The sequence below is a fragment of the Chanodichthys erythropterus genome, chromosome 3 (genome assembly GCF_024489055.1).
Source record: "Chanodichthys erythropterus isolate Z2021 chromosome 3, ASM2448905v1, whole genome shotgun sequence".
Taxonomy (NCBI): domain Eukaryota; kingdom Metazoa; phylum Chordata; class Actinopteri; order Cypriniformes; family Xenocyprididae; genus Chanodichthys; species Chanodichthys erythropterus.
Window position 1 is genome coordinate 41,863,848 of NC_090223.1, and position 26,760 is coordinate 41,890,607.

The 26,760-nt window shown below is 37.5% G+C and overlaps 3 protein-coding genes across 4 annotated transcripts; 1 reads left to right on the plus strand and 2 right to left on the minus strand.

Annotated features, from left to right (window-relative positions):
• Positions 1-2,550: 2,550 nt before the first annotated feature.
• mlx (MAX dimerization protein MLX) lies at positions 2,551-9,059 on the plus strand. 2 transcript variants are annotated; one of them, XM_067382339.1, is made up of 8 exons: positions 2,551-2,660; positions 3,407-3,443; positions 3,701-3,790; positions 4,341-4,450; positions 5,460-5,562; positions 5,664-5,763; positions 6,613-6,814; positions 7,653-9,059. In XM_067382339.1, exons 1-8 carry the CDS (start codon positions 2,619-2,621, stop codon positions 7,707-7,709), a joined length of 741 nt encoding a protein of 246 aa, XP_067238440.1. In that variant the 5' UTR covers positions 2,551-2,618; the 3' UTR covers positions 7,710-9,059. The 2 variants fall into 2 exon arrangements, with proteins under 2 accessions (XP_067238440.1, XP_067238439.1); XM_067382338.1 differs by having other exon boundaries at positions 3,404-3,443; positions 7,653-9,055.
• Positions 9,060-9,180: 121 nt separating this feature from the next.
• On the minus strand, positions 9,181-12,645 carry psmc3ip (PSMC3 interacting protein). The gene is made up of 8 exons (XM_067382340.1): positions 12,526-12,645; positions 12,279-12,379; positions 12,023-12,112; positions 11,829-11,940; positions 11,585-11,730; positions 9,772-9,825; positions 9,431-9,490; positions 9,181-9,309 (listed from the first exon to the last, which is right to left on the minus strand). The coding sequence occupies exons 1-8, from the start codon at positions 12,545-12,547 to the stop codon at positions 9,253-9,255; spliced, it is 642 nt and encodes a 213-aa protein (XP_067238441.1). The 5' UTR covers positions 12,548-12,645; the 3' UTR covers positions 9,181-9,252.
• Positions 12,646-13,846: 1,201 nt separating this feature from the next.
• On the minus strand, positions 13,847-26,406 carry retreg3 (reticulophagy regulator family member 3). The gene is made up of 9 exons (XM_067382341.1): positions 25,807-26,406; positions 22,517-22,623; positions 22,041-22,071; positions 21,821-21,947; positions 20,070-20,154; positions 19,844-19,981; positions 18,411-18,490; positions 18,100-18,232; positions 13,847-17,205 (listed from the first exon to the last, which is right to left on the minus strand). The coding sequence occupies exons 1-9, from the start codon at positions 26,055-26,057 to the stop codon at positions 16,643-16,645; spliced, it is 1,515 nt and encodes a 504-aa protein (XP_067238442.1). The 5' UTR covers positions 26,058-26,406; the 3' UTR covers positions 13,847-16,642.
• Between the last annotated feature and the right edge of the window lie 354 nt (positions 26,407-26,760).

Genomic DNA, 26,760 nt, shown 5'->3' on the forward strand with positions numbered 1-26,760 from the left:
TTAATGAAACAGGAACAGGTGAGGACTAATCAGAAACTGTGACAACTAATGATGAAATAGAACGCAGGCAAAACAGAGACAACTATAACTTCCATAATTTTTTTTCCCATACTATGGAACTCAATGGGGTCCATCAACTGTCTATCTCTATCTATCTATCTACACTCTAAAAAAAAAGGGCACAATGTACTAATTTGATGAAATTTTGAATTTTGAACCTCATTGTGTTGTTTTAGAGTTAACGGAGATGTCTGTGAAATTACTGGATGTCCTGGTAATTTTCTGTCAGTATCTGTTTTTTTTAGTGTACCTATTGTGGGATTACAAATTTAAGAATCTGTTTAAGATCTGCGGATCCTACATCCTGACATAACCTCACATGAAATACTAAGGTGAAGTACATTGTATTTAGCATTTTAAGGTAAAGATGATGAAATCAGATGAATGATTCTGTTTATCAAAGTTTTCTGTCAGTTCCTGTTCTCTTTATTGAATGTCTAATGATTGATTACTGAGATTCTCACCTTTTGTCATTAATGGACCCTCTCCCTTTCTTTGAATAGGTATGCTGATTGGATTAGGACTTGCGACACTCTAGAGTCTGAGGCAGGTTTCTATACCTGAATACTTCATTTGCATGCTTTATTTAAGGTCGTCTCCCTGGTGCTTTGTCTCTATCCCTAAGCACTGCCCCCTAAAATGTATATAAACTTCAGTGTACACTGCCTTAGACTTGATGACTGCAGCTACCGACAGCACGTGTTCTCCATAAAGAATCCTGCTGAAGATACATCCAAGTCTCCTGGTCTTCGCTTCTGAGATTTCCAACACTATCTATCCTCACATCATCATGTCACACAAACATATTCTTTAACACTCAGTTTGATCCACTCTCTTAGAGCACCACCACGTGGAATGACTGAACAACACACACTGGCATTCATCTTTACCTCCTGAGACCCAGAAGAGAAACAAAAGTTTTTTGAATTTAGTATTTTTTCACGTCATTATATTGTTTAGAGCATAAAAAACAAATGAAAAAATAACATTATATTTTATTCATATGTTATGCTTTGTCCTCTGTGGTGGACACCAGGACTAAGTAAATGACATGAAAGGACTAAATAAATGACATGAAATGACATGTATAGGCAAAAACAATGGGATTTTGTTTTGTTTTGTTTTTTTAATCACCAATCAATTTTTAGGCTTCAGGATTTTTTTTTTACCAAACTTTGTATAAAGATGATTCTCAACTTTGTTATGAAAGATATAATGGAATGAACTGATATACCATTTTACTTCATGCAGTATGTGGGTAAAATAGTCAAACATGGGTTTTCCCATTCAATACAATGCATCTAATTTGCATTTTAATGTGTTATTGGAGCATCATGCAATGAAAAAAGAAGTGTAATAATGGGAGTAATAATTGCCAAAATTTTCATAATAATATCTAATAATTAATAGGAATATTGATATATAATTTCTTTCCCTATTCACTTGTTGTGTCTCCCAAAATGCCTGATAAACATGATTTTAGTCCCGGTGTCCTCTACAGTGGACATGTATGAAATCAATGCCCTGTTTCATAACAGAAAATCATATTTTGATTATAAACCCCATAATATTTTCCTGAGATGTTGATTCATAACAAACAATTTGAAAATCAGATTTAATGATAACAAAATATTATTTTCTAATTTTTATAGTGCTAATTTTCATTTTCAGTCATATTTAAAGGGTTAGTTCACCCAAAAATGAAATTTCTGTCATTAATTACTCACCCTCATGTCGTTCCTCACCAGTAAGACCTTCGTTAATCTTCAGAACACAAATTAAGATATTTTAGTTGAAATCCGATGGCTCCGTGAGGCCTTCATAGGGAGCAATGACATTTCCTCTCTCAAGATCCATTAATGTACTAAAAACATATTTAAATCAGTTCATGTGAGTACAGTGGTTCAATATTAATATTATAAAGCGACGAGAATATTTTTGGAGTGCCAAAAAAACAAAATAACGACTTATTTAGTGATGACCGATTTCAAAACACTGCTTCAGGAAGCATCGGATCATAAATGAATCAGTGTGTTGCTTTCCGAAGATCAACGGAGGTCTTTCGGGTCTGGAACGGCATGACCGTGAGTAATAAATGACATTATTTTCATTTTTGGGTGAACTAACCATTTAAAGACCAAGGAGTTGTTGTTGTCATAGGGAAACCTCTAAAAATTGGTTTCTCTGCAAAGCCCTGAAAGTGCTCTTTACAGGACATCCAGACTTAAAACTGTGACATGTATGATGTCAGAGAAAATCACTAAAATATAATGTCCACTACAGAGGACAAAAGTCTATTCCTGGGTCCCAGGAGATGGATCAATGTAAGGTATGGGCCCGATAAATAGCCACATAGACAGTGCAGTATATAAAAGAGTAAATGAACTAATAATCATTTCCGTTAAATTAACAATGAACCTCTCATGTTTATCGGAAGTCACAAGGAAAAGTTTGTTTAAGAGAGATGGACAGAGTGGAGGATGAGTCTCTAGAATGAGGATCAGATATTGGCCACTAGGGGGCACACGTCGTAGTATCCAGTCATTGTTTATTCCAAAATGACGGAAAACAGCGCGTCGCCGGAGGATCCCTGGCTAAAAGTAAGCAAAACTATTCAAATAAAGATCGTCTGTTGATTTTAAACAGCCATTTCCTTCCAAATCGACTTAGTAACGTGTGTTTCTGTTCATCTGTGTAGGTTAGGTTTCACTTTCTAGCTCAGCTGGCTAGCCGTAAAGTTCAGCATGTCAAAAGAACAATTACAGCTTCCCACATATCCTTTAAACCTAACGTTAGAGTATAGCGGTGATTTAGACAACAAATCACTGCTAAAACGAGGCCGAAAACCTTTCTTCGCGTAAACGAACCATTTATGTTGTTAACTTTAGAGTGGAAGCTGTGTAGCAGATGTTTTAGTTGAGTTGAGTTGAATCCGCTAAGCTAACTTGCTTGTCGGCTACATTGACTGTTTCAAAACGCATTTAACTGCCTCACTAGAAACTGAGGTTCTCTTTTGTTCCTCACTATATTTATTCTCTTGAGTTCCTGCCGCATATTCATGCGCAAAAAAATAAAATATGCCCTTTTCCACAAGCTGTAATGACAGCTTGACAATATGACAGTGATTGCTCAATCTGACAGCTCGGAGAGACATTATATTTTAAAGGGGTTTATTTAGGACACCTCACAGTTGGAAGTTAGAGGTGTCCCAGATAAAGGTAAGGCAGGATAGGTCAGGCTCTGTTTGCATATGTGATCATCATTTGGCTGGTCTCTGGATGTTTAGTTTGGTTTTGACTATTCTTGTGTTTGTCTTTCTACATCACCTGTCACTATGTCTCAGCAGACGGATGGCGGCTTCAGCGACAACGGCTTCGATCACAGTGAGTACCTGAGCTATAAATTATTACTGTCTCACAACTACACAGTCAGGCTTACAATGTGTTTTTTCTCCAGCTTATATGCCAAGATGAGGGATAGACTTCAGAGTAGGTTAGATGAAGGTTATAAAATCATAAATCATAATTACCTCATGGACTGGACTTGACAATCTGAAACTACTTGGTTTGTGCTGTCAAATGTTGTAGTAACCAAAGAGTTAGACTAGTTTATATATTTGCACTTATTTATATATCTTTAGGTTTCTTTGCTGATAATGCTTGCAAAGGAACTCTGGTGTCAAGAGCCAACAGCATTGGATCCACAAGTGCCTCTTCAGTACCAAACACAGGTGATGATGCTACTAATCTCAATCATCTAATATCAACACTGATAAATACCCTTTGCCATTTTTTCCCTTTTCTGGATGGTTTGCCAAATGTTGAAGTTGGCAAGAAATCGTAATTCATCTTTTTTCTAAATGCATTTTATAGATCTTATTGTGAACGATTCATCCATTCATACGTTTCATTATTCTTCTATTTTTTGACCTTGTAATTTTTATAAATATCGTAACTGTATCTTATCTCTGTTGATGTATGCCGGACTTTCCCAGACAGCAACATGGTCTTGCCCAGATCCGGCCCTCATCTGGTACATGTGGTTTATGCGCGGATCTGCGCCGTCACTATGTTGCTGTCAGCATTTGTCTGCCGTTTTTGAGCTCAACGCCCACATCTCAAAGTCCAATCAACCGCCCTATATTTTTTCGTTTTCGATTATCCATTACACTTGGATGTACGTCATAATACGGAAGATGTGTCGATACTATAAGAGAGACAAAATATAATAAATCACGACCACTGGTAGCTAACAGATGGTTCTTCTTTCCTTTGGTTTAGATGATGAAGACAGTGACAACAGACATGAGACGCCCTATAAGGAGTCGTATAAAGACCGGAGGAGACAGGCACACACACAGGCAGAGCAGAAACGCAGGGATGCCATCAAGGTAAGACCATGAAGAGCAGACAAGACATGGATATATAGTAGCCGACATAAGCACAATCTTTTCTGGTTTCATAATATAGATGCCAAGGGAACCCAAGTGACAGCAATGATCAATCATAAAAGCACAGTAATTACTTAACTTGACTGTACTTGTTGACAAATGTCAGAACATTTCATTTTTAATATTGCTTTGGATGGTCTTGTGTTTCAATAGCTTGTCTGATAGCAGCCGTACACAGTGACTTTCAGTTCAGGGCAGCAACCGTGCTCATAAATCTGTTTAGAGAGGGCAAACAGGACACTTTGTTGTGTTTAAAAACAGGACAAAGAGCAAATCTGATGCAATGAAATGCAAGAGTGCATTGAGATGCGTTTTTAAAAGTTAAAGTACAGTTTGTTTAACTTGACATGTCTTAAAACTTGGCACAAGACATGATGTAACTATTGATTTTACTTTTACTTTGTAGTTTAAGAAATAGCACCAAGTCTGAAAGGGTAAGAAAACCCTTTTGCCAAATATAAATAATGGATTTATTCTCAGCTCTCAGTTTGGACAAAATCAGATTGTGATATTATTGATGAAAACTGAATGAAATTTTGTGGGCTTTGTTTATAATAACGATTATTAGTAGTATTATTAACACTAAATAAAAATATCAAACAAAAGTTTACCATTGTAATATTTCAGTTATTTTTTTTTTTTTTTTTAAGAAAATTTGTAAAATTACAGTACTAATTTTTATGGTCTTAATTTCATAATTTTCAAACATTAAATGACCATTTTTTGTCAACAGCCAGTTTATAAGCACTTCTCATAACAAATTTGCTGCTGTCCCAAATGTATCGTTATAAGAGACCCAATCTCAGAGCAGATGCAGAGATACTGTAAACCGAGCCACTCAAAACACTGCATCATGAGCTGCCCATGTATAAAAGTACACATGGCACGTGCACATGCTTCACACATTCAGCTCATCACTCAAGTGTCTGTATGCATCTCTATCCCACAGAAAGGCTATGATGACCTGCAGTCTATAGTGCCTACATGCCAGCAGCAGTCTGACTTTGCCATGGCAACACAAAAGATCAGCAAAGCTACAGTCCTTCAGAAGAGTGAGAACTTGCATTACCTATTTATATTTCCTTGTAACATGTCCTGTAGTCTGGAATGGAAAAGCTCAGCAACTCTTCTGTGTGTGTGTGTGTCTTTGCAGCAATCGACTACATTCAGTTTCTCCACAAAGAAAAGAAGAAGCAGGAAGAGGATGTTTCCACACTTAGGAAGGAGGTGATGGCACTGAAAATTATGAAAACGTGAGTGGTTGGTTATTCAAAGGGGGGCCGGAAACATTTTTAGCTGCTTAAGCAGACAAATATAGTTCCACTTATTCTCCTGCAGAGCTGTTTTTGGGTTTCAGAGGGCTTTATCTGACACTGTCACTCTTCTGCCAAGAAAGATAACACCCTTTAAGGGAGGGAGAAGTCTTTACATACAAATGTGACCTCTAAGGCCACATTTACACTGCAGGTCTTGATGCCCAATTCTATTTTTTTGACTATCAGTTTTTTTTTTTCTTTTTTTTTTTCTGATGACCAGCTTGCATCACCTTTTAAAAATGAACCATATCCAATATCTGCATTTACAATATACACTTGCCGAAACAACCCAAGGTATATGTACTGATCTGGAAAAGCTAGGGTCAATAAGGAAGTAAAAATGGCGTGATTTGCAATGAACACAGACAAGATGATAATGCAAGCTTTTGCTTTCTGCACCATATTTAAAGGTCGCCCCAAAGGCTAAAAAACATAAAACTTCAGCATGCCCCAACTGGGTTGCGCCATTGAAAAGTCATGTGATCACAGTTGGTATCCACCTGATTTGACGTCCTTTGCCACCTTTGCTTTTTCAATGACGTGCGACTCGCATTGACGGGAATAACTGATCTGTCCGCTTACGTGGCAAATGCCAATTTCCAATTCATGTCAGATTATTTCCACATATAAATGATGCCTGAAACCAATCTGAGAATATCGGAATCCATGTGCTTTTTTTCCCTACTTACATATTCATGGGTCATATCTGACCTGTGCCACATAAAAATCAGAATTGGGTCATTTGTGACATGCAGCCCAATTGACTCTGTGTGTGGTTTGTTTCAGGAACTACGAGCACATTGTGAAGGCTCATCAAAATAACCCTCAGCAGGGCAGCGAGCAGGTTTCAGATCAGGTGAAGTTCAGCGTGTTTCAGAGCATCATGGACTCTCTATTCCAGTCTTTCAGTGCCTCGGTGTCAGTCAGCAGTTTTCAGGAGCTCTCTGCCTGCGTCTTCAGCTGGATTGAGGAACACTGCAAGCCACAGGTAGCACACATACGCATGCTCACGTTTAAGCAGGGGTTCTCAACATTTGACTCCAAGGCCCGCTTTTGTCCACAATAATTTTCAAAGGCCACATGACTTTTGCTGTAGTTTTGATTTACTGGATAAGGATTAAAGGATTAGTTCACTTTCAAATGAAAATTACCTCAAGCTTTACTCACCCTCAAGCCATCCTAGGTGTGTATGACTTTCTTCCTTCTGATGAACACAATCAGAGAAATATTAATAAATATCCTGACGCATCTAAGCTTTATAATGGCAGTGAGCGGGATCAATGAATATGAGCTAAAGAAAGGGTCTCCATCCACATCCATCCATCATATGGATTTTTTCTTTACACAAATGCATCGCTTCGCTTATTTTCTCATGAACGCGCATTGCAGCTAAATATTTTCTTAACTAAAGTGGTAAATTCTGTTTTGTTTTTTTGCGCAAAGCACCTTTCTGGACCTTGAAAGTGGTAGTTGTGTTTGATCTCTATGGAGGAACAGAAAGCTCTCATATTTCATTATCTTAATTTGTGTTCCGAAGATGAACAAAAGGTCTTACGGATATGGAACGACATGAGGGCGAGTAATTAATGACAATTTCATTTTTTGTTTGAACTAACCCTTTAAATCTCTCATTTCAAATCAGTCACCTTGAGGTTCCTTTTAGAAATTTGCTGAGGCCCTCTGGTTGAGAACAACTGTCTTAAAGGACATTTACACTTGCTTTTTTTATGATCAGATAGCCTCCGTTTTTCTGTCAATCAACGGCACAAGTTTAGATAAACATTGAAAACTCCCAGACTGACCATGTTTTTCTGTATTGTTGACAGACGCTGAGAGAGTATGTGGTGACTGTGCTGCAGCAGGTGAATGGTCAGCTGTACTGAAGTTGTCCATCTGTCTGTCTCTCAGGCTAATATCTCATTCAAGAACACAGGGACTGACACACACACACACACACACACACACACACTATGCAGCACACTAATGGACTGGGGTGCGTTCAAGAACTCTGAAGAGATGAAGTAGCGCTTGCTCAAGTATTGACTGATATTATGAAGTGTTTATAGCAGTGATTCCAATCAACAAGTGTGGAAATTAAATACATTTTAAAACTAGTAATTTGGAAGGTAAGAGGAAAAACGTGTTTGTTACTGCATATTGCATATTCTGTTTCCTCATACAGCTTCACCTGGTTTAAGAGTTTAAACAATGTAAGTTCTGTTTGGTTGTTGTCAAACACACCTCAGTCCTAAAGTTTAATCATATCTGTTTGTTTCATCAGTATTCATATTTTCACAAGTTTGCAGTTGTGATGCTGAGATACACTAGCAACCTTACAATCACAAATATGAGGAACACCCAACTGTTCAACAACTTCACAATCCACATACCGAGGTGTGAAATGTCTCAGTTTGCTGCATTTTAAACCGTACAGCTGACTTGATTAAGCTTGGTGTGTTGCATTCAGTTATCATCTTTACCTCATTTTCCAAAGCACAACTACATTTTCACCTTTGCAAACGGCTTAGTGCTGGAAAGGGGAACTGATAGGCCTAGTTACACTGTGATGCATCACTGTCAGTTGGTTTTTACGTCCAAAAACAGCTGTCCCGCATGCTTTAATATATTTAAAGTTAGGCAAGGCTGAGCCATCTTTGTTCCTCTTTTAAGCCACTGTGTCCTTGGGATGCTGTGACCAAAGATTGCAGTGTCTACGCACAAATAATGGAAGATAAGCCTCTTATTGTGATTTTATGTACATTTTTATTCAGCTCTGTGTAGCGCAATAATGTCCAGTGTTTTATCCTACATTTATGTTAATGTGTCTTGTGATCAGTAAGTTTTCTGCTGCATAAGCTATCATTGAAGACACAGTCGCATCCGTGCGCGGTAGCAACTTCACGTGGTGTGACCGCCCAATTTTTATTTGTGTTTTAATGAATGTTAATTTAGGTATAATGAAAATTAGAATCAAAGTCTACTCAGGACACAGATTTTTATGTATCAAGATCTTTTTTAAATAACAGATTGTACAATCAGCTGTTTGACCTGTGCTGGAATAAGGGACGTCTTCACAAGATAAGCCATACAGTGAAGCGAAATGTTAGCTCATGAAAACGAGGCTACGTCGTGCTGAACTACTATATTAGACTCTGTGCTTCTGCATTTCTGACTTCAGCAAGAGAATCTGGTTGAAATATTTTTGTATCGTTATACTTTTTAATTGAAAAATAAACAATATTCAAACGTATTTACAGCTTGTAGGTTCTTTCTTTTACAACATAACTTTTATAAATAGGATTGGTTTCTAACAGAACAGTTGTCTTGGTATCACAGAATCCTCTATGTTACTTTCCAACCTTTCCAAAAGCCTGGTGTCCCAGCAACGATTTCTGTGGCATCTGGATTTAATCAGTGAGTCCTCCATCAGATGTTGGGCATTGTCACTTTATGGTCCTCGTCTGTTTCAATTCCAGCCTCCTCCTGATTTGAAACACATACACACAAGATAAAAAGGGAAGACTCGGGTAACATTAAAAAAATAACACTGACAAAGATCTAATGTTTTTCATTTGGCAGTAAAACAACACAAGGAATGACTCACCAGAAACTGTTTCTTGCTTTTTGGATACCCCTCCAAAATAGCTCCAACCATATCAGAAACCTAGTAGGTAAAGAGACAAAAAAATACTTAAAAGCTATGCTTGGAGTTTCATATCATGGTACAAGGGTCTTTCAAGGTAGATATCTGTATAGTTTAAGTTATATAGCACTATCAGAGGTATTTGTTAAGACAGTTGAGACCGCAGTATGCAGTTTCAATATGTACATTAATTAACTATGGTGTTGACAACAAAAATAAATGCATGCATTACATTGGTGTCGTTAAAAATTAGCTCTGGGCAGAATTTGAAGTTGTAAATGGGTGCTTTTATGGATCATTACCATTCTCTTTCTCTTCCTCCACTCCTTCACATAAGTCTCTCTCTCCTTGTAAACCTGAGGGGCAAGAAATTCATTTGTCAGCAACATAAGCATAATATATTGTTGACTGCCCCAAGACAGCAACATTATCTGTATACATTTCACCTAATGAATCAAACATATTCCAGAGATGCTAGAAGGCTCTAAATTGGTCTTTTTGCAGTACTTACAAAAAACTATTTAATGGGCAGAACACAACAATAAGGATGGCTTGGGGCCAGTGTGGGAGAGATTCAGGTTGGTGGATAGAAATGTCATTTGTACTGATTCAACACTACATTTTGTGTTCATGTATAAGGCTGGCAAATGTTAACACTTGGCTTTCTCTCATGTATTGAATATTGTTGTAATATCAGCTGATTTAAATGTCACTAAGATCATGTCATGTAACTACTTAAAGATGTCAAAATTCTGAGACTGGCTACGTTCAGATTGTCAGCTCAAATCTGATTTGGGTTTATATGCGATTGAAATCTGATCAGATTTAGCAAAAAAAAAAAATCAAATCAAATGCAATTGTTACAAATCGCATTTCAAGCTACATTCATATGTGGTTTGAAATCCAATTCAAATCACATTTCTGGAAACCCGTATTTACCCGGACTTATGTGACTTTCTCACACAACGTAAAACATAAAAGTCAGGCGTTGTTATAGGAAACATGCTGAAAGTCACTGCAGAAACAAGGCTGTGTTGTTGCAAAGTGTCGGAAGAGCAGAATGTGACAATATAAGGAAGACATGTTTTGAAAACGGCGGAGACTACAGCACTGAATAGAGCCACGCATACCAGCCTGCTACATTTCTGCCGCTGAGAAGATGCAGTATTCCAGTGCACCGGCTACACATTGTCATGTTGTAAATAAGACAATATCTGTATTGCAAACCACTCCATGTTGTTGTTGTTTTTGGTGTATGCCTATCAACTTGACGTCATTGCCATAGAAACCAATGAGACACAAAAAAATCGGATCTGAACGGTTGCGATACATGATGTGGACAGTCAATCATTTTAAATTGGATTCACAAATAACAGCTTCTGAAAATGTTTTCCACCATATGTCACAGCTGTCCAGCAAAAGTGTGTGTATGGATTTATAGCCGTCATTGAGTTACACTGTTGCAGAATTGTTAGGTTAAGTTAACATTAAAATATACAAACTACCATTCAAAAGTTTGGAGATTATGCGATTTATGTTTTTGAAGGAATCATCTTATGCTTAATAAGGCTTCATTTATTTGATCAAAATTGCAGTAAAACAGTAATATTGTGAAATATTTACTTATATCTATTTTAAAATGCAATTTATTCATAATGACAAAGCTAAAGAAACATTATTATCAAGGTTGAAAACAGTTAAAACTACACAAACTGATTTTTTTTTTTTTTTTCAAAATTGTTTGATGAATAGGAAGTTCGAAAGAACAGCATTTATTTGAAATAGAAATCTTTTGTAACATTATAAATGTCTTTACTGTCACTTTTGATCAGAATCCTTGCTAAATAAAAGTATATATATATATATATATATTTATTATTTGACCCCAAACATTTTAATGATGATCTTTCCTGAAAAAATAAAATAAAATGCATCCTTTTTTGGTGAGTGTAAAAAAAAAAATGCTAGCAGGGCAAGTAAAAATATGTACTACTAGTCTAACCTGGCAAGCATACAAAATCCTTACTGTTGATCCCAGACTAGATCCTGCATTGTGAATCTGACAAACCAAGACCAAAAGATCAACAGACATTAAAGAATGCAGTGATTTCGAACCTTCTCCCTCTCCTCCGGGGTCACGTGGTTTGTAGAGGACTTGATTTTATCCAGCCGCTCTCTGTACCCAGAACACTCTGCCTGCAGCTCCTGGATCTGTGCCTTCATCTCTGCTGTGGTTAATGAGCTGTTCAACTCCTTCAGCTCTGTGGGCAAAAAGATGAACTTTTTATCAAACACTGGCAGTCTGTGCACAAGTTCAAACAATACATCTTTTCCCAGAAGCAAATCTTGTCGTGCACACCTGTATCCAGCTGCCTGCAGCTCTGAGAGATGGTCTGTACTTCAGCGCTGATCTCCACGATACGACTGTCCATCTTCTTAAGTTCAGCATCGCTCACATCCGCAAACTGAGACTGAAGGGACAGAAAGTCAGGCCGATTAACCCACACTGGGTGAAACTCCATCCAATTATATCATGTGAGGAATCACACCGACCTGATCTGCAAAGTAGATCTTCTGCTTTCCATAGACTTTCTCTTTAATCTTTCCCTCCTGGGCAAGCTGATCCATTGCTTTGACCACAGCCTGTGTAAGTGCAATGAAAAACAATAGTGGCGTTTAACATCATACACACTCAATCAAATTGTACCACAAAGAGCTCTTGAGATATCACAGACTCTTTTAACTGCTGGACAGATGTCATCAAAACAAAAATGGACAAAGGTGTTTAATCTGAAATGTTGATTTTTACCGTTTTGCCCAGACCACACTGCTTCTGTAGGTTGGTAAAAACATCCTGAGCACTATAGGGTCTGTTTTTCTCATTAAGGTAAGCGAGGATCTGTGCGACACCTGTGTGTGTGAGAGAGAGACAAACAAGTAAATCTGATGTGTTATAACGTGCTAGATTATTATTTTAAAGCTTCTTTGTTTTGTGTCATTCAACCACATAAAGATGTAAAATGTTCACTCGTGTAGGTTAAAGAAGCATCGCGTACCTGAACTGTCCTTTTTGCTCATTGTTTATTCAGTCTAGATGTGTCAGCGATCTCTGCACTCTTCTGTTGTTTACTTCAGCCAGCTTTCGCGCGCCAAGTTGAATTGTGGGTCTACCGACGATGACGCCACGTACGTCAGACGCCAGACGCCATTTGTGTGTTAGTGAAAACAAAAGTGTATGTGACGTGCTGAATTTTCTTTTGAATATTGTCTGTGAATATGTTTTAACCCACTACTGCACACATGTTGATGGCACAAAAAAAAATATTCCACATCATTTTTTTGGTTCATTTGGGAACATTTTATCGATTAAAAAAAAAAAAAAATCCCCCCACCCCCAACCCTAAAATATTTTTGGTTGCCTCAGGGCAACGTTGTGTACGGAAGAGGATAAGGGCCAAGCAATAATAAAAAAAATAAAACCATCTCGAGATTTAACGAATTTGTTCTCGTAATTTAACGACATTTTTTCTCATAATTTAATGAGTTTATTCTCAACATTTTATCTCGACTTTTTTTCTCGAAATTTAACATTTTTCTCATAATTTAACGAATTTGTTCTCGTAATTTAACAACTTTTTTCTCGTAATTTAACGAGTTTATTCTCAACATTTTATCGCGACTTTTTTTCTCGAAATTTAACTAGTTTTATTCTCGTAATTAAACGAGTTTATTCTCAACATTTTATCTCGACTTTTTTCTCGAAATTTAACAACTTTAATCTCTGGTTTTTTTTTTTTTTTTTTTTATTGCTTGGCCCTAATCATGTTGTGTGATAATGGTACAGAGTCATGGAGAAAATAATCATCAAAATCAATGATTTCTTGATTTAAAAAAAAAAAATTAGGTAAAAAGGGAAAAACACTTGAAAGACATTGATATATTGAATTTGATACATGCATAGGTCTGTATCATGTAGTGTGCTATGCCATATAATGTACTTCATGTAATAAGATTTCATTAAGTACGAAACATCAAAAAGCACTTATTCTCTGCTGTGACATATGTGTAGCCTATGTTACAATTTTTGCACATCACTTTGGGTGTTTCTGCACACCCAGAACCCTGCATCTTCCCTTCTTATAATACATTGTGGCCAATGTGAGATATTGTCTAAAACATCTTCGAAAAGTACCCCTTATCGCACAACGTTGCCCTGAGGCAACGAAAAGATCCTCTTCTGTACTATTATAATAATACTACTTATTATTACCAGCACAAATTATAGACTAGAAGCATAATTTTGATTAGATCAATAGGTCACAAAATAACTAATAAAAAAAACCACACATTTTACTTAATATATTCATTCATCTGTTTATTGTCTTGCACATCAAAAGTTATCAAAATCAATTACAGTGAATGGAAGAGGGAAATACTACTGTACAGAAATAAAAGTCACTGACATTACAGAATCCAGCTACAGAAAGACTCCTGTAAAAATGTTCACACAAAGAAAGAAAAGATGAGTGATTCTGCATTTTGCATTTACCTCAACATGGCAGACTGCTAACTGATTTATATTTAAGTCACTAACATCAATACAACATCAATAGATGACGTTGGGCATAAATTTGTTTCTATGTATAAACCACCACTTCATTGTCCCAGTTGAATTGCTGGTGACTTTAGTTTAAATTGACCATAAAGAGGTGAACAGACAGTGTAAAATGGCCCGATATTTTCCCCACCAAATGGTAATCACACTGACACACTTACAAAAAAATGCTTCCATGCTTTTTTTCAAAATAAATATGGACTATTTATCAAATCAATAAATTTTCAGAAAAAAAAACACAAAAAAAAAAAAGGTTTTATGAATTGCCATCATCCACAACAGAAAAGGGTGTCCATATAAATAGTAAAGCATTAATTATAATGATAAATAAACAAAAAAGGGGGAAAATATCATTATACTTCAACCATTTTCAAAAAAATAAGTATCCCACAAATGTCACATAACACAAAAATTATCTCCAAAAAAAAAAAAAAAAAAAAAAAAAAAATCAAACACAGCAATCAAAATAATTCTTAGGGCTCACAACCAAGCAAAAACAAGACATAAAAAAAAAGAAAGGGGTTGATTAAAATCACAGCAAAGTTGCAAAAGAATAGTCATTACTAACTCTTCAAACCTATCAAGTTGGCTGGATAAAGTAAGACATGTGGTTGAAATGTAATAAACTGGAATAGCAGGAAGTGGCAGACTGTGAAAACATTGATGAAAAAGATAAGCTGCATCATTTTATTTCCTCAATGCTCCAATACTTGAAATTAAAATGAGAAAACAAATTGTATGCTTGGAAAAGAGAAAACACTTCACTGATCTCTGGTAACAGGGCCTTTTTATTGGTACAGCAGTTTCCTGGTACGTTTCCTACTTTCCAGCATACACAATGATCAAAGCTCAAAGCTCAAAGACAGGTCTTATCAGCATTGGGTCAAAAACAGAAAAATAAAAACCCAAAAGGGTCAGCATCTACTAAAGAAACAGCAAATAAAACAGCAAATTCAACTTATTTAACCACCAGCTCCATCATAGCACAAGAAAGGGAGAAAGGTGGTTCCTCAAACCCTTTTGTGCTTTAGTAATGTATTGAATGTTAGGTTTTGTTCCAAATCTCATATCAGACCAGACCAGATGAGAGGAGAGGGTGCAGAGGAGATCTACAGTTTTCCTGCTGCTACCTGTATAAAAACGTTCCTGTATAAAGTCAGAACGGTTAAAGGTGTTTTTGAAGAGAGGAGGCTGTGTACGAACAGGTGGCAGTTACAGCCAAATGTCTTGTTTGAGGTAGAGTCATTACAAACAAAATCAATGTAATGCCGTCAGATCCAGATGAACAGCTTTGACGAGCTGTTGAGCAAGTTGGTTATGTTGTTTTTCATTTTGACTGACGAACAGATGAAAAACAGCCATTTGAAAGACAATTTACTGTAAATTTGCCCTATTTTTACAAGAGGAAAGAGCTGCTGTCATTTATTAACCCTATTCCTTGGTTTTCAAGTAATACAGAAAGAAAATCCAGCCCACATGAACTTACATGTAAATGTCATTGTGGTAAGCCAAATGTCATAAAAATATTGTGACTACTCAATTTTAAAAGCGTGCTAAGGTTAAAATTACCAGGCGATGACTAGCTATATAATTGATTTATATTTTTTTTATATTATTCCTGATTTAGGAATATGCATTTTCATTGCCATCAGATAGACCCCGATGTAAAGAAGGGTGGAAAAAAGCTCAGGAGCGATTGCAAATACACGGAAAAGTGAGATGACCTAACTGCTGTTTATTACTTAGTAACCATAAGCTCACCTCTCAGCCTTAAAGGGATAGTTCACCCAAAAATTTACTTTTTCTCATGTCGTTCCAAACCTGTATGACATTTTTGTTCCTGTGGGAAATGTCTTCTATGTTCCACAAAAAACTTAAGTTATACAGGATTGGAATGCCATGAGGATGAGTAATTTTGGGTGAACTACCCCTTTATTAAAATGAGATAAGGCCACAGCCCTAATATGTCACTGCTACCTCTTCAGACTCCTCTGCTAAACGACGTCTTGACTGCAGATACAGGCAACTTATTATTTGTATACATTAATGGTCTTGACTCAGCAATGATGGTGGAATGTCTGATTTGGTCCCATGTGTCCCATGTGAGACAAAAACAAAACAGTCTGTATGAAAAAGAAAGATGTGAAAGATCTATAAGACTTTAATGTAGTTTGCTGGTTTCTAAGAAGTTAAAGAGATTTCGGATCATTTTAAATGTTTCTGATTGTTGTCCTATTGCTTAGCCTACAAAGTAAATCGGAGTCTTTCACACACAAGTCTCATAAATGAGAGAGGACAAGGAGGAAGCTCACGGAGCATAAAAGGAGAAGATTACTTCACAGTGATATCAACTGCAGCCAGTGGAGGAGACCTGGCAAGAGAATCTAATATTACATTAACAGTGCAAAACAAACACACTCTCTCTCTGTCTCACTCACTCAGATAAATTGAAAGCTTCTCAGTAGACATTCAAATCAACACTGCAAACAACTTCTACTTGGATCAAGGTGCAAGGACATGAGGAGCGGACAGATGGAGGGAGTATCTGTAAGATGGGCTCACTGTGGCTTCCCCAGCAAGTTGGACAGGAAACTCGACCCTTGGTTTCTGTTCTGACCCCCCTGCCCCCCTCCAACAGGATCCAACTGGTTTAGCTCGGACTGATCCAACATCTCAAAGTCCTCTCCATCAAAATCCAGGTCTGTGTCCAGCTCCGAGCTTGACTGCTTCCTGTATCCCCTCGGAGCTGCTCCCGCCCGTGGGCCGCTTTCTCTCCGAGGACCTTGCGGTGGCCGGGGCTGCATGGCTCCTGCGATGGCTGCCTGGATCATGTTGCTGGCGATGACCCCTGCCAGGTTACTAGCGAGGTCAGAGGTAGGATTTAAGGAGCCGAGGGAGATCTCGGGGTCAAGGTCTTCCTGATCAGAGTCCATCTGGGTGTCCAGATCCAGCAGGGCGGAGGTAGAGCCGCGAGGGCCGGAGTACGCGGCTGAGTTGAGGCTGGGCAGCCCGATGCTGGCATCATCATCGTCCTCCATCAGGGTGGCATCCGGGTTGATGGAGGGAAAGTCTGGGAGCCCACAGGCAAATGATTCCTCAGGATCACTGTGCCTGTCTAAATCTATTCAGTGAATAAATAAAGACGATACATGTGTCAATGACGTGACTAATTTTTGTCCCCATTTACTAATTAATTTAAAAATATATACTACCATTCAGAAGTTTGGGGTCAGTAAGATTTTTAAATGTTTTTGAAAAAAAGTCTCACTAAATGCTCACTAAGGCAAAAATACAGTAAAAACTGTAATATTGTGAAATATTATTACAATTCAAAATAACTATTCGAATATATTTTACAATGTAATTTATCTCTGGGATGTCAGCTGAATTTGAAAAGCTGAATTTTCAGCATCATTACTCCAGTCTTCAGTGTCACATGATCCTTCAGAAATCATTCTAATATGATGATTTGATGCTCAAGAAATATTTGTTATGTTGAAAACAGTGCTGCTTAAATTATTAAATGTTGTGTCATTTTAAAATTACCTTACTGTCACTTTTGATTAATTTAGTGGATTCTTGCTGAATTTATTTAAAAAAAAAAAAAACGGACCCCAAATTTTTAACAGTATTATGTTACAAATGGAATTCATAAATGCAATACCTCTTTTATGATGCGCATGTTTTTAATTTCTGAATAAAAAATAATTTTGATAATTTGTCTTGGTTCATTCAGTTTTCAATATTTCGATATTTATGACTTAAAATTTGCAAAAGATTTACACTTCAAAAATAATTCATTAAGTCATTAAACAAACTTTTCTTTCAAATGGTAAAAGGTTTTTCAAAACTATCTGAAAACAAAATAAATTCAAAGAGTACAAGTTTTCTAAGAACTGATATATTAAACTAGATTTTTTCTTCCTTTTCTTTATTGTAGACATTCTTATATGTCACTGACCCACATTGAGAATAAAAAGAGCGATAAAGAGTAGAAGAGCTGAAGATGTCTTACCCTCCGAGCCCTCTGTGAGGGGCGTTTGACCCCTAGAGAGGTTAAAGGTGCCGTTATCCATGTACGACACCTCTGCATCTGAGTGCTCAGAGTCAGTCAGTGCCAGTTCTTTAGCAACCAATGCTTCATCAAACTACAGGTGCAGAATATTTAGAGAAAAAAAAAAACAAACAAAAAAAAAACAATGAAATCTTCCAACTTGCTTTATACTGTCATGAACCCCCACAGATCTTCTAACCTCATGAGTCATGACCATGCAGTTGCACTAAATCCTGATGTTATAAATAACTGGGCTCTGTTTCTGGACTCACCGTTGGGCAGAACGCAGCCAGTTCCTCTTCACTGTCACTAGCATCATCTAATGTTCCACTCCTCAAGGGCTTACGAAGAACTGCAAACACAGAAGAGTTTATCAAAACTTCTGAAAGCTGTAATATGCTGTAAAAGACAGATCACAGACTCTTCATGCCTAAAAGAAATATATCAACAAACATCAAGGAAAGTTTTTTGCATTGATTTGTAGAAATACAAGTAAAATATATAAATGAGCCAGTGGTTTGAGAGACATGGGCATCAGCTAAAACAGCATCTGCTCTTGCATCCTACAGCAAGAAATTTTGCAGGCGAAATCAAATAATTTAAATAGGAATCCACACGATCTGGAAGATTTACCCAGCACACAGATTTTGCATTAGGTTCAAAATTTTCATGCAAATTTGGCAAAATTCCAGAATTTCGTGACTGCTCCTTAACAGCCTGTTTAAACCTGGTCACTTCTTGTGTTTTCTCTGACCTGATAGCTATCGGATTGTGAAAAGTCCCAGTGTAAATGAGAGACAGATTTAAATCCGATCTCTCAAACCAAAACAGAGGTGCTTTGAGACACATTCCAGAAGAAACTGGGCAATTGTAAATGCATCTGGTTGTTGAAGCCACATATTTTACTCTTTTCAAAATGTTAATAAAAAATAAAAGTGTGAAAGTGCGTTAGAGGCTACTTTCTCATGGTAGCCTGATATGACAGAGCTATTGAAACACACATCGCCACAGATTTGGGCTCCCGCAGATAAGTAGCAAGATCTCTTCAGTAAGCCAATGAGCAAACTGCCACAAATGAAACTGAATGTTCGGTATTGCATTCTGAAGCTCAGGTAGTGAGACTAAATGATCTTACTGCAGCTCATATCTGTTGCTTTTGTTGACATTTTCATCTGTTCGTCAGTCAAAATGAAAAATAACATAACCAACTTGCTTAACAGCCCGTCAATGCCGTTCATCTGGATCTGACGGCAATACATTGAATTTGTTTGTAATGACTCTACCTCAAACAAGACATTTGGCTGTAACTGCCACCTGTTCGTACACAGCCTCCTCTCTTCAAAAACACCTTTAACCATTCTGACTTTATAGATGAACTTTTTTTATACAGGTAGCAGCAGGAAAACTGTCCTCTGCACCCTCTCCTCTCATCTGGTCTGGTCTGATATGAGATTAAGTATATAATGCAGGAATTGAAGACAGGATTTATATTTGTTTTGCAGAGACACATTTAAGTGGCCAAGTGTAAATGGGACAGTTTTAGCAAAACAGATAGCTATCCGATCAGTAAAAAGGCATGAAGTGACCAGGTGTAAACAGGCCCAATGATGCAAGAGCCATCTAGTCCTTAAAATATAACACTAAATATGCAGAAACTGTTCTCAGCATGACCATCCGCACCTAGTCGTATCTACCGTGTACTTACACTGGTTGTCTATAGGCTTTGACATCATGTATCCTTTGGTGCTGAAGTCCAGCCACTGCAGGGCTGGCTCCAGCTTCACACATGCACGCTGCCACAGCCGATAATACAATGCCAATGGGCACAGCAACACTCCCAGCACTGATTAAGAGACAGAGAAAGTAAATATTTTGCAGTTGTTAAGGCACTGGAGAAGATGAGTAAGCCCTAAAGGATTTCTGCTACTCACAAGCCACGTATGAGAGCAACAGTCCAGGGATGCAGCGCCCCACCATGGCCACTAAGGTGAACAGGCCACAAACCAGCAAACAAAACTGCAAAAAAATTTTGGATTTGAGTTTTAGGATTTGATAAACATTTAGCATTAAAACAAAACCCTTTATATCTTAAATTAAAAACATAATAATATACAAGTCATAAAAGTAGTAATAATAATTATAGGCCTTATATGGCATGTAAAAACAAAATACATTGTTTTACATGTTTACATGATCAGAAAGACTCTTCCTGCCTAAGAGGGTGGTTCTTTTCTTGAGTAAGCTGCAAACTGGGCCAGACGTCCAATGTCCGGCTACACAAGACTATAGAAAGTCAAAGGTTAATAAAATAACTTAGAGAACAAAATTTTCAGTTTTACTCAAATTAGGGTGATGCAAAAATGAGTACACCCAACTGAAAGTCTCTGAAGCAAAGCTAAATTTTAGACTACAAATGTCTAATTTAACAAGAATTCAACCACAGGTGAGTCTATTTATTCATTACTCAGGTGTCCAGCAGACAGGTGACTATAAAAGGGTGTTAAAACCCCTTCCCATTTCATGCTGTCAGCAATGGCACCACTTGGAAGAGAAATGTCACAAGACCTGAGAAAGAAAATAATTTCTTTACACCAGAAAGGTGAAGGCTACAAGAAGATTAGCAAAGCTTTACTTATCAGTCAGGATACTGTAGCAAAAGTGGTACAGTAATTTAAAAAAGATGGAACTGCAACCATCTCACAGAAACGTCCAGGTCGTCCACGGTAGTTAACACCTCGACAGGAGCGTCTTCTGATGAGAAGGGTTGAAAAAAAATCGGCATGCAAGTTCACTGCAGTTATCTAAAGAAGTAGAAAGCCAAACTGGGGTGACTATTTCCCGTGACACAATATGGCGTACACTGCAGAGGAATGGCATGCATGGGTGCTGTCCACGAAAGAAGCCTCTCTTAAATCCCAGGCACAAAAAAGCCCACCTAGAGTTTGCCAGGGCCCATGCTGACAAAGATGAAGACTGCTGGGACTCTATACTCTGGAGTGATGAGACCAAGATAAATGTTTGTGGAACTGATGGCTTCAAAATTGTATGGTGTCGCAAAGGTGAGGAATACAAAGAAAAATATATGGTGTCTGCAGTGAAACATGGTGGTGGCAGTGTCCTTATGTGGGGCTGCATGAGTGCTGCTGGTGTCGGGAGCTGCATTTCATTGATAGCATCATGAATTCACAGATGTACTGCTCTATACTGAAAGAGAAGATGCCACCATCACTCTGTGCCCTTGGTCGTCATGCACTTTTCTAACATGAAAATGATCCTAAACACACATCTAAGGCCACTGTTGGATTTGTGAAGAAGAACAGAGTGAAAGTGGTTCAGTGGCTCCTGATCTGAACTCAATCGAACACCTATGGGGAATTCTGAAGAGACGATTTGAGCATCACTCACCATCCAGCATCCAGTCTCTAAAAAAGCTCGTTCTTGAAGAATGGAAAAAGATGGATGTTGCAATATGTCGCCAACTTGTTCATTCCATGCCTAGAAGACTTGGTGCTGTCTTTAAAAATAATGGAGGCCATACAAAGTACTAGATCTAGTAGTTTTTGTTGTGGGGTGTACTCATTTTTGCATCACTCTAATTTGATTAAAACTGAAAAAATCCAAGTTATTTTATTAACCTTACAGGGGGACTGTATCAGTGTTGCTGGTTTGGGAGTAATCTCACCTTCCCTGGATTTTGCCGTTTGAACTGTACAATATCTGTTGCACAGGATGACCCCGTAACCCAAATCTCAGCAAGGTGGTGGCATAATTCAGGCACACTCAAAGTCCCAGGTTGCACCAGACCCCAGCTGTGAGCCAATCAGAAAAGAATAAGAGAGAATTAACAATTAAAAATTTAGTATCAAAAACCTCAAAAAGTAAGAAAATACACCAGACATTACCTTTCATTCTCACTCTCATCTTGTCTTTTAACTGCAAGAGACCAAAAACAAAATTTCAGACACATTTGTGAGTGTTAGAGGACTCAGTTATTACGAGTTATTAACCATTTACTTATTTACATTTTCACTTCCTTTAAAAAGATAAGTGTATTGACAAATTCTCAGAGAATAACATTGACCCAGAATGTAGATCAAATGCTAATAAGCCTCTGTGTATCAGCTACATGCAAAATATTGATTCAGGTCGATATTGTGCACCTCCTGGAAATGCACTGCTAGGAAATGTCACTTTCATAACTCTCCAGGAGCTGAGTGAATGGAAGGAAAGAAAATTAAACTTGAGTGGGTCACAGCACAGAGAATAAAGAGGTTTTTAATTACAGCCAGTATGATTAATATTAAGATAGACAGATGAAAGACAAATAAGACTACAAGGAAGTAGTTGTACACAAGCAAGAGATGAAGGTCAATTTTACCTCTGATTTTAGGCCAGATCTTATTCCTCCATGTGTCGACACAAACAGCCAGGGCCAGACCTGATGCCAGCAGAAAGAGCAACCTCAAAGAGCTCAAAGCAAAAAACCTGAGAAGAGATACAGTGTGATGTAAACAACAATTACAATGTGCACTTTATTCTGAAACACTAACTCTGTTGTGGACCCTCTGACCAAAACCTTGTAAAAAAAAAAAAATAAAAAATGCCAGGTGTTTCCGGTCCCAGTGTCTTCCTGTGCAAATCTCAGAGACGGCATGTGCTACATGAGCAGTTGTGATTTCTGACACTCTCACAGCAGCATGACTAATTACTGTTATCTGCAACATTACTTGACCAAAAGGTGAGCTGGCCTTGAGACCAAGCTGAACCCTACCGATCTCTCTGTGTGAAATAAGCAAATGTTGCTGACTAGCAAATGTTTGATGACTAGATCAAACAAAAAATCCAAACCACGTGATAAGTCAAGAGCATTACAACTAAATTTAAGTGGACGTGAAATGTTCTGAGATGGTGGCGACACTTTATTTTTGAATGGACTGGACTGTGGGTGGAATATGTTTCTTAATGGCAAGATCTAACTAAGGCCTGATATTAAATGAGAAGGCAGATTTTCTCATTTAGTGAATGAAAGAAAAACTAATATCTTTCAACAATAAAAAAATAAGTTTAAAATCAGTCAGTGTAATTGGTATCCATTCTCCAAGATAAATAAATGCCTCTACAGGCACAAAAATACCATAAGCGGTGTTCCTCTGCTGAGGCAAATAAAAGGAGATAAAAAAAAAAAAAACAGGGGGAATATTTCTCTGATGGAGAGGGTGACTGCACTAAGTGAATGAAGACTTCATGCCTAAACAGAAGAAAAAGAGAGAGAGCCATCCAGCCTATGCCATTTCTGGCATAAAATTTCATCACAGTTTTACATCTTTACGGTCAAATATATCTAAAAAAAGAAGAGATGGCGCCAACCCCTGCGAGGACTTCAGACGACGCAAACTCTTGATCAACATGCACCATTCCAAATTTTGCTATATATCATAATCATTAACATCTATTCATTACTTCCACAAGCTCATTGTTTCTACCTTAAAGGATTAGTTCACTTTCAAATAAAAATTTCCTGATAATTTACTAACCTCTCATGTCATCCAAGATATCCATGTCCTTCTTTCTTCAGTCGAAAAGAAATTAAGGTTTGTGATGAAAACATTCCAGGATTTTTCTCTTTATAGTGGACTTCAACAGACCCCAAACGATTGAAGGTCAAAATTACAGTTTCAGTGCAGCTTCAAAGGGCTTTAAACGATACCAGACGAGGAATAAGAGTCTTATCTAGCGAAGCGAGATTATATATATATATATATATATATATAATAATTGCCTCGCAAGTGCTTCCACCAGACCGTCTTCCGTATTCTTCAAAAAGCTTACTGGGGCTGCGTTCGTCCCATAATTTGAATAGTGAAGGTGTAGGACAAAAAGCGTAAGCTTTTTGAAGAATACAGAAGGTGGTCTGGCAGAAGGTGATCATTTGTGTTTATAAAGCATATATATATATATATATATATATATATTTATATTTATATTTATTTATTTATTTATTTATTAATTGTTTTTTTTAGAAAATGACAGATCGTTTTCCTCAAAAACCTTAATTTCTTTTCGACTGAAGAAAGACAGACATGGACATCTTGGATGACATGGGGGTGAGTAAATTATCAGGAAATTTTAATATGAAAGTGAACTAATCCTTTAAATTAATACATTGCTTAAATTAATATATTGTTAGCTAACTGCATGATTTGTATATGTATATTTCTGAAATTACATAATTTGGACACAAATTATGACACTAAATTGTAATTTTGACATGCATTCTCTGTAAAGCTGCTTTGAAATGATACGTATTGTGAAAACGCTATCCAAATAAATGTGGATCGAAATTTAATTGAATTTAAAAAAAAAAAAGAAAAGAAGAAAAGAAAAGAAAAGAAAAGAAAAGAAAAGAAAAGAAAAAGGAGACCATGACTTTATCCATCATAGATTTGATTTGGATGGTGACACTGGGTGTTACATAACAGAATGGAGCCTGAATGCAAGTTTGCATAACAAATGCTTAAATAGCTATTTGGCTATTGACTATTATTATTATTATTATCAATAGAAAAGGGAAGTAATTTAAGAGGAAAAGCATGTTATTACACTTTGATTAAAGATTACCGTGACAAACCATAATCTTTATAATAACATGCACAGATAGGTCACTCTGAATAAGACCAGGATGTGCATTAAGAAAGTAAATAGGGTCAATTATGAATTTATATTGACTTTAGAAGCACAGATGTCACAGTGTGTACACACAGCACATAACGTCCCATGTTAGGCTGGCCTGAGAAAAGTCTTAAGGCATGAACCAGATCACTGAATGTGATTTCACAAAGTACAACATGTAAAAAAACAATGGGAACAAGATTCCATTCAACTAATCAGATTTGAGGGAAAAGTTCATAGTTTATGTAAGGTTTAGGCTTACAATCAGGGTTAGGTGCATCTACATCAGTCATTTCCCTCTGATTTTAGGGATAACTTATGGGTAGGGTTAGGTTTAGGGGTAGGGTTAAGACTAAACTTTGTTGACTTTTGACTTGCTTGGCAAAATCACAGTGACCAACAAGATCACACCACTGTAACACCAGGCCCAGCCAACCGGTTTGGGAACATAGTGCATTTATGGGAGATGGAAGACAGGCGACATATATAGGACACATACTGCTGATTAATGTCAATAACAAAGAAACAGTACAACATATCTTTGCTCAACATGCATTAGTAAAAGCAGTCAAACATGGTACCCAATTCTGTGCATCACACCTCTGTAATTCAAAAATGTACTCAAGTACATTTTTGAATTAGTCTGTCACGCACACAAGCAGTGTGTTTACAGTAGCACCAATACAGCCAGGGCTGTTTCCCAAAAGAATCGCAAACCCAAGTTGATCGTGGAGACCACAAATGTTCTCTACCTTCAACTGAGCTCACGATGCTTTTTGGAAACGCAGTCCACTGTCTAAATATAGGCACCCAGTCTGACCATCTGTTTCTAATCTTAAATTAAAGGGTTAAAACATGACAACAAGCAAGCAAGCATCCAGATAAAACAAGAAAGGCTTAGACAAGATCCTCAAAATGTTCATGAATAATGTAAACGTTTCAACTGAAAGCACCAGGTTGTAAACAGAGCCCGAGTGGAGATAAAGCTCATCTACTCACCAGAACATGACATTGGCAGCCGTGTACAATAGGACGCTGTGAAAGGGTCTCTCCCACAATAATACAGACTGCAGATAGGTGAGCAGGCGCTCGTGCGGTCCCAAGCGCTCAAGCAGCCTTGATTTCACGGCGCGGAGCTGCTCGTGCCTCTCGCTGGAGCACGAGCCGCTCCTGAGGCCGACGCTTGAGCGCAGCTTCATCGAGCAACCGCTCCCTTCAGTCGCGTCTTCCGCTCCACCCGTATGAGCCATACTTGCGTGTTTTAAAAAAAATGTGACGGCAAAATACCAACAAAATCTACAATAAGTCAATGCTAAAAAATAAAACCCGTGCTTCAGAAATGGTTTGGAGATCGCGAGCTAGCTTAGCCTGAAGCCGCTCAGCGCAGAGCAAGTGTAGGCAGACCTCGTGTGTTCAAGAGGCTGCTGCCGTTGATACGGAACAAATGTGAAATAAAACCCATTATTGGGTCTAATTTGAAATACTAATACGTTTACGGGTCAGCACAGGTCCTCTTTGGTGTTGTCACCGTGCAGCTGTCATGTCCAGTCGTTGTTTTTGTCGCGAGAGCAACAGAGAGAGAGAGAGAGAGAGAGAGATGGAGGACGGGCTTGATCTGGCCAATGGCATCAGGATTACAGGCAGAGCTGGTGAATAACAACCAACACCTATCAGCGAACTCTCGCTTCTTCACATGCCTGCACACATCATTCATAAATTACTTTTCAAATGTCCCATTGTTTTTATTCTGTTATTAACTGCAGAATTATGTAAATTCTACTTATAAATCAAACAGCTATTTGGATTATTGGCATATAGTACAGTGTATAGCTTAAGCTATAAGCAACGTTTGTGTGTGTGTGTGTGTGTGTGTGTGTGTGTGTATATATATATATATATATATATATATATATATATATATATATATATATATATATATACTGTAAAAGCCAA